This window comes from Prunus mume, linkage group LG4 (genome assembly GCF_029339155.1).
Source record: "Prunus mume cultivar Tortuosa linkage group LG4, ASM2933915v1, whole genome shotgun sequence".
NCBI lineage: Eukaryota > Viridiplantae > Streptophyta > Magnoliopsida > Rosales > Rosaceae > Prunus > Prunus mume.
In genome coordinates this window covers 4,936,497-4,945,041 of record NC_142701.1, presented here as the reverse complement: position 1 = coordinate 4,945,041, position 8,545 = coordinate 4,936,497, and the positions used below count along the sequence as shown (strand labels likewise).

The following is an 8,545-nucleotide window of genomic DNA, read 5'->3' as shown; positions in this document are numbered from 1 at the left end:
ACAAGAGAGATACGATCAAAATACCTTTAGTGGCATAATCATAAATATTTCAAAATGGGTTTTTAATAAAATCTGAAACCCTCTCTCTCTCTCTCTCCTGCGTGCTGTCTCTCTCTCCTTCAAGGCGACGAGCAGCCGCCACGTTTTGGCCGCCGTTCGCTCGTCCGCCACCAAACTCGACGGGCGGTACCAAAATGACTTCCTTCCTCTTCCCATCCCGACCAATTTCAGCCACTGAAACCGCCGGTCTTGGCGGAAATTGAAGAAATCAAATGTTTCGGACAGATTTTGACAGATTTTCCAAGTCTTCGTTCTCTCTCTTTCTCCACCAAATCGGACGAATGAGGTATGGATTCTCGACTATTTTTCATGATCTAGCTGCCTGTTGGATAGGATTCCAGAAATTTTGAGAGTTTGTAGTTCGATTTTGGAATTAGGTTTCGCCGATTTTCAAATTGAATTTCCGACCACTTCCGGTCAGTTTTTGGGGTATGCCCAAGAACAAAAGTGACTCCAAATTAGGTGTATTACCTAGGGTAGGAGTCTTGGCACGAGATTCTAAGATTTTTCGGCGATGCGACATCGCTTTGGACACCCACGCCGGCATGTGGCGGCGCTGTAGGCACTAGCTGAGGGCATTTTTGCCCCACTGCGATCCTATCGATGTCACGAGCGCGTAGGTGTGCTCGGATTTCAATTTGGATATCGTTAGGGTTTCGAACGGATATCGCATGTTGCGTATTTTCCGGGTTTGTTAGGTTTGGACCGTTGGATGGTCCTGAGATTATAATATGTTGATCTAGGCAGTACTAGGATCATATAGGATTCGACGGATCGTAAACGGAGTCCCGGATACTCGGATAAGCCAACCCTAGGGTTAGGGTTTTAGTAACCGTTCGATCATCCGATCGTGAGCGATCTGACCGTCCGATCCGGATTAAACTTGGAGCACGTGTGTCCTAGACCTTGTAGGACCTATAGGAACTGTTGGATCGAAAATTGAAGGTCGTGGACCGGGGGCCCGTTTAACCAAGACTGGGTAGTTTGACCCTGGGTTGACCGTGAGACTTCCTAGGTAGTGTTACCTTCCTAGGAAGATTATAATGACCCTAGTGACAGGTCTTGAGAGTTGTTGAGTGATATTGATTATGTGGGATTAGGATATCAATTTATGGTGATAAATTGGGGGTTTATTGGATGTTATATTTTGGGGTTGAGGTTGATGCAATAGTGGATTATATTTAAATATATATTAGTATGTTATAAAGATGCTTGAGGGCACTATAAGTGCCACCCTGTGAATTGTCGTTGAGGTGCTTACAATATTAGAAATTAATATATATATTTTTGTATGTATTTATAAAGGTATGAAAAGAGTATAGATTGTCAGTTTGAAGTGCTATACGCACTATCTTAAATACCTCTTCGGTTATGGGTTTTATGTTTGAGATTTATTTTGGCCCGTCGGAGTTTGCCCAGGCCCTTCGGATGTCTTCTTAATACGATGCTTTGGAAAGGAAGTGTTAATATTTCAATGTGTTTTTATCTGATTTAGAATTATGATATATCCGAAAGATATAGAGGTTTGGCACAATTGAATTAAGGAAGAAAATATCATTTTATAATGTTGTGATAAGGGTTACGAACTCCACCATCATACGTACCATCCCCTGGTTACTATTCACACACGTGCCGTGTTTCGGGCGTGTGGGCTTTCTTGGTTACGGATCCTGGAATTGTGGGATGCCGGGAATATTATGATATGGTTTGGATATGTTGAAATACGGGGCATCCTTGACGAGATGTTGCCGTGGACCCTGAGGGGTGGTAGTCTGCGCGTGTAGGATTGGTTTTCAGACGTACAAGCTTTGATTTTATCGGCTGTACGTGCTGGCTAAGAGTTAGTCCCCCAGTTGGACGGCTCGTTCCCTAGCCACATGGCCGCTTGAGGGCCGGATAATTGTGAGCTAGTCAACAATCCCCTGTTGGATTGTTTCCCCCAGACATGATGTGCAGCATCACATGTACCTCCCTTTGGATACTGATACATGGAAATGGATATGGATCTATGAATGTGTTGATACCCGGGCATACCTTAACGGGTGTTACCGTAGACCCTTGATCGGGTAGTCTGCGCGCGTATGACTATTTACATGTGCGTAGGGTCTTGATTCTTCGTCCGTACGTGCTGGGCTGAGAGTTAGTCCCCCAGTTGGACGGCTCGTTCCCTAGACGCATGGTGAATTGAGGGATTGCTCTGCCATGTGGACTAGTCAAACGATCCCCTGTTGGATTGTGTCCTCTGGTACATGATGATGGTGAGAGGTGTGTGTTATTATATATATACATATATGTGTATATGTGGTTTTTGATTCGGGATTGAAATCGTGAGATTGTCCTTTGAGAGGACCTTGTACATGTTTATGCCCCGGTTTGGGAGATGTTGCTCAGCAACATACGCCTTGGATAGGGTATGGTTGCAGGTTGATTTGATGTAAAGGAAGAGTTTGAGAATGTGTTCATTGTGTTTAGTGGGAAATTGATTGGTGATAAATTTGAAATGTATTTGTTGGTTCTGCTTTAGTTAATTGTATATTATCGGAGATGCGACCGTTGATATGGAAGAACTACGTGTGGCTTGATCCTCGAAGGGTAATGAGGCAGCCTGAAGTAATGGCGCAACCACGGGTTAAACTCTAATTATGTGTTTCGTTGAGTGTGATGCGGACCTTGTTGTTGGCCCTGAAACTCGTTTGAAATCGAGGTATGTTTAGATTTTTGTTCATACTCCCGGTTGGCTAAGGGAGGGTTGTGTAGGTGTACTATTGAATAAAGTATGTAATATAATGGGCTGAGGCCATGGAATAAATGGTGATAATTTATAGATGATAATTGATGCATGTTAAAACCTCGTTTGTTGGATTGAGGAAAGTTAGTGGTGAGTTTTGCTTTCGGCAATTATAAGTGTGTTTGAGCTTGTTCTTGCCATGTTTAAGGAAATTTTTATCTAACGACTTTGTTGGCAGCTCTTTTTGGGAATATTTGAAGGCCGGAGGCCAATTAGATGAATTGCATAAACTTATATTGTGCGTGCTACCGGTTGGGTTATAAAACTCTGTTTTATGCAGGTGGAAATTTTGGCAAATGTTCAAATTATAGGAGACTCTAATTTTAGGCAAAAAGTCTCGTGCCCTTACTCCTTTTGAAGAAGGAGGTTACCTTTTTAAGGAGTGAACCCGGCATGGGTGTGATGCCAGGGACAGGATTCATCTCGGTTTTGTGAAAATTCAGGCGGTCTGTCATAGAACCAATGAGCAGGATCTTCTTGTTGCACCTCGTAACCTAAAGTGGAGGCATCCGCACTGCTCTGGACTTGTCGTAATTTCCTATTCTAGTTTCACTTCTATCTATTTTCTGCAATTCTGTTCTGTTTAGATCTCTCTAATCATTAGCTTTTCTATGTAGAAGTGCCCAGGACTCTGTGGTTTTGGTTGTGATGACCACCTTCTAAAGCCTCCAATTGTTGCTGTAAATTTTATTGCATTTTTGGGCTTCTTTCTTTTCCGTTTCTTCCTGGTTCTCGACTTACATTCTTTTCTGCAGATGCCTATCCACTCCTTCCAACTTCATCTCTACGCTCTTATGTTGATCCAGTGTAATTCAAGGCTATGGATCTGGATGCCCATTTGACAAGCCGAGAAACTCGCTATACTCGCAAAGCCAAGTCCAAGGCAATGGAGGAGGCAATGGAGAGACTGAAGATCTGCCAATCGACTAAGTTGGAGCTGGATGAGGACAGGGAGGCTATTGACCAATTGATGAAGGATATGGACCTCCTGCACAGACAGAACATGGCTCCTAAAGCCATACTTGAGATGAGTCTTGGCTTGGCAAGAGATGTGCTCAACCTCCACGACCATTATGAGGATCTCAAACCCACCTTCAAGACCTCTGAGTTCTGCAAAGCCACTCATGAAGCCAACTTGGCTGATTATGCAAAGCAAAAGGCAGAGTGCCGGGAGGTGCAGAACAGACTTCGGTGGACTAAGTTCCAAGACCAAAGCCACTTTCCTTATGCAGAGCATGGTTTCACTTCTGTGCCGAGGCTTCAATCCATCGAGGTCTTCTGCAGAAGGAACTCTCTATCAAGAAGGCCAGCTTGCAAGAAACCCTTAGACAATTAGGGTTTTAATTTTTAAACTATAATAAACTTTAGTCATGGAAAATGACTAATATTTAATATTTAATAAAAGTTATTTATTTGTCGCAATTTTCAGATTTTCAATTTCTTTTGATGAAATAACATAGAGTAAAAACAAAAGGGAAATAAACTTTAACAAATTAGACAAAAATAAATTATGAACAAAACTTTTAAACAATCAGTTTCAATCTTGTTTCTTCTCTATCCCAGGATCTGTTTGTGCAGCCTGTGAATCCCACATGGTTGTGTAGAATTTTTTCAACTGTTTGCCATTGATTGGTGCAGCATGAACATCTCCATCTCGATCCTATAATCTGTATGCCCCTATTCCAAGGATTTGCTTAATTATAGAAGGACCTTCCCATGTAGGTGACCACTTTCCATAACCTGCTACATGTGTTCCAAGGGGCAGAACTGCTTTCCAGACTATTTCTCCTTCTTCAAAACTCTTGTTTCTAAATCTTTTGTTGTAGGCCCTTGATACAGCCTGCTTTCCTGCTAAGAGTTTGTTCAGGGTATCAACAATGATAAAAGTGATGATTTCCTGAGATGTAGTGGATTTAATAGGCTTGGCTTCCACCCATTTGGTGAAATAGTCTGTAGCAACAATGATAAAATAGTGTTGCTTGCTACTGGCTGGATGAATCTTGCCAATGAGATCCATTTCCCATCCTCTGAATGGCCATGGTTTGACTATTGGATTCATGGGAACTAAAGGAGCTTGCTGGATTGGGCCATAACTTTGACAAGCCTTACACCCCTTGGAATAGTCAATGCAATCTTTTATCATAGTTGGCCAGAAGTAGCCATACCTCCTAATTAACCAACACATCTTACTTCCTCCTTAGTGAGCTTCACAGATTCCTTCATGAGTTTCTCCCATCACTTTCATGTATTCTTTCTTTCCAAGGCACCTTAGAAGTACCTCATCCTTGCTTTTTTGGACCAAATCTCCATTCCACATAAAGTAATTTAAAGCCATGATTCTGACTCTTTTCTCAGAGGGCAGGGTTGGATACTGTAAGTAATTTATGATAGGATTTCTCCAATCATCTTCAGTGATTATGGCAGAATTGACATCTATCTCCATTCCTCTGGTCAGAACAAAAGGTAGACTCTTCTTTCCTACCTTGATGATCCTTTGCACACAGTCTTCGTGCATTTGTATACCTGTTGCTACCTGAGCCAATTCATTTGCTGCAAAGTTTTCTTCTCTTGGGATATGTTCCCAAGTAGCTTCTCTGAATTCTGTTAGAAGGTTTTTGGCTGCCACTAAATAGACAGCTAAAGAAGGACTCAGACACTTGTATTCTCCAACAATTTGTTTTAACACAAGCATAGAATCTCCTAGTATTTCCACATATTGGATTCCCAATTCCACTAGTATTTCAAGTCCACTATGATTAAAGCTTCATATTCTGCCTTGTTGTTGGTGCACTGGAAATCTAACTGGAAAGAATAACATTGTCTGATCCCTAGTGGTTCTTTTAGAACAATTCCTGCTCTGGAGGCTATGTCTGTCTTTGATCCATTAAAGTATAGTTTCCAAGGTGTGAGGTGAACTGAATAGATGGGATTGTTGAGGCAAATATGGGCTCTAGTCAACAGATCTGCATTTGCTATATCCAAAGAGTCCATATTTTCAATCTCTTCTCCTAGATGATTTGCTAAGAAATTTGCTACAGCTTGTCCTTTGACAGCTTTCTGAAGAACATATCTGAAGGCAAATTCTGTCAAAGCCAGAGTCCATTTTCCAATTTTGCCTCTCAACATTGGCCTTGTTAACATGTACTTGATTAAATCTGCCTTGGCAATGATGTAGATGGTGTATGGCAGCATGTAGTGTTTGAGTTTCACAGCGGTGAAGTATAAGGCTAGACAAAGCCTTTCAATTGCAAAATACTTTCTTTCCACTTCTGTCACGAGTTTTGCTCAGATAGTAGACTGTCTGTTCCTTTTCTTCCTTGTTATCCTGAACTAATAGACTAACAATGGACACTTCTGATGCAGAAACATATAGTTTGACTGGCCTGCCTCTCTTTGGTGGGGACAGAACTAGTGGATTTGAGAGGTAATACTTGATTTCCTCAAGGGCTTGTTGATGTTGTTCTTCCCACTTAAACGTTTGTTCTTGCTTCAACCTTAACAAGGAGGAGAAAGGTTGGATTTTTCCTGCATAATTGGATATGAATCTCTTTAGAAAATTAATTTTTCCTAGGAGACTCTGCAGTTCTTTTTTGTTCCGGGGTGGTATAGCTTCTATGATGGATTTTGCTTTATTTTTGTCAACTTCTATGCCCCTTTGGTGGACTAAGAAACCTAAGAAATTTCCTGCCTGAACTCCAAAAACACATTTTTTGGGATTCATTTTCAACTTATGTTGTCTCATTCTCAGGAATGCCTTTCTTAGATTTGATACATGATCTCCCATCTCTGGGGATTTAATCACCACATCATCTATATATACTTCCAAAGAATGCCCTATCATATCATGGAAAACAGAATTCATTGCTTTTTGATAAGTGGCTCCTGCATTTCTTAAGCCAAAAGGCATTACAGTATATTCAAAAGCACCTATGTGCCCTGGGCACATGAACGCTGTCTTGTGAATGTTTTCTTCTGCCACCATGATCTGATTATATCCTGCATTGCCATCCATAAAAGATAGCATTTGGTTATGGGCAGCTCCATCTACTACCATGTCTGCTATTGGCATAGGATATTCATCCTTGGAAGATGCTTCATTTAGATTCCTATAATCCACACAGATTCTAACTATTCCTGTTTTTCTTTTCAGAACTGGTACAATATTAGCTAGCCAATCAACATAAATGGCAAGTCTGATGAATCTTGCTTTGAGCAATCTTTCTATTTCTTCCTTGACCTTCAGTTCAGTATCCATAAACATCCTTCTTCTGGCCTGTTTGACTAGGAGGTAACCTTCTTTAATTGGCAGCTTATGTTCCATCAGCTTTCTGTCTAATCCAGGCATCTCATGTTAATGCCAAGCAAAACAATTTCTAAAATCATGCAAGAGTGCCATGATTTCACTCTTGAGTGGTTCCTCCAGCAATGCATAATGCAAGTGGGTCTAGGATCCTCTTCTGTCACTAAGTTTATTTTCTGCAGTGGATCTTCTACTTTTGGTAAAGAATCATCTAGTGCTACTGGTGCAAAATCTAGTACTTCCTCCTACAAACTCCCTTCCTGCTCCTCAATGCTCTCATGGGTGAATTCTGCCATATTGATGGTTGAATCCTGCATAAAGAGCTTCCTTTCTTCCCAATATATCAACAATCTTTTTGTAATGGATCGGATTGTTGCAGCTCGATCCTTCCCTTATTAATTGGGACTAAACATCAGAGTTCTAGAGGTTTAGAACAAAAGGTCTATTCCAGTCCTCTAGAGAACTGGCTAAACCATCTTCAATGAGTCTATGGGCCGTGACACCATGGGGGCGGCCATTCTGGTGGACTCCAAGGAAGGTAAAAGGACCAAGGTCATCATGATAATACCTTGCCTCAAAACATGGCAGAGGGAAGAAATGGTCGTGGGTCGGCCTCTACTATCTCCATGTAACCTTCTTCATTCCAAAGGGCTAATTGTTAATGTAGTAAATCCAGTCCCTGCCAAGCAGTGCATTATAAGTACTAGAAGTAGTGTCTACCACAAAGAATGCAATCTTTAATTCTTTGGTTCCAACTATGACATCCATATCCAGGATTCCATGAGTCTTGGTGATGCCCCCAGCAAAGTTGGTGACAGTCAAACGTGTTGGAATTAGATCCTTCTCTGTTCTTCCCATCTTGCTCAACAATCTGTGAGGTAAAAGATTAATGGTTGCACCTCCATCTACCATCACTTTGGGAATAGGAATACCCCCCAAAGTTTGCTGTTATGAATAGAGGTCTGAGGTGATTGGCCATATCTTTGGTTGGTTTGGAGAAGCAAAGGCATTACTGAGTTTCATAGCATTCCACTGTCTTGGTAGTAGGTGTTTGCTGTTTTAGTGCTTCTTCTACTTCTGCCAATCTGCACTCAAAGCTTTCATAGGAGAAAACATCTCCTTCTAGAGTGTTTTCTTGCCCTTCTACTGCCCTGAATTCTTCTGGCAAGATGAAGACCATGTTGATGCCTAGATCACCCTACAACAGGCTTTCTAGTTATGCACCAAAAGCCTCAGTTTCTTCACCTAATTCTCCATCGTATTCCATCTGTTCTTCCCCATATTCTTCTATCCAGTCTTCTTGTTCTCCTATTTCGATGAGTCCATTCTGGTCATCTACAGATGGTTCATAATCTAGCTGCTCTTCTTCATACTCTTCAGTCCACTCTTCTTGTTCT

General features: G+C 41.4%; 1 protein-coding gene and 1 pseudogene across 1 annotated transcript; one reads left to right on the top strand and one right to left on the bottom strand.

Moving 5' to 3' along the window:
- The first annotated feature begins 3,603 nt into the window (after window positions 1-3,603).
- On the top strand, window positions 3,604-4,192 carry LOC148917721 (uncharacterized; annotated as a pseudogene).
- A 316-nt stretch (window positions 4,193-4,508) lies between these two features.
- On the bottom strand, window positions 4,509-4,991 carry LOC148917720 (uncharacterized). Its single transcript, XM_089050390.1, has one exon. It carries the CDS (start codon window positions 4,989-4,991, stop codon window positions 4,509-4,511), a length of 483 nt encoding a protein of 160 aa, XP_088906516.1.
- Window positions 4,992-8,545: the final 3,554 nt, after the last annotated feature.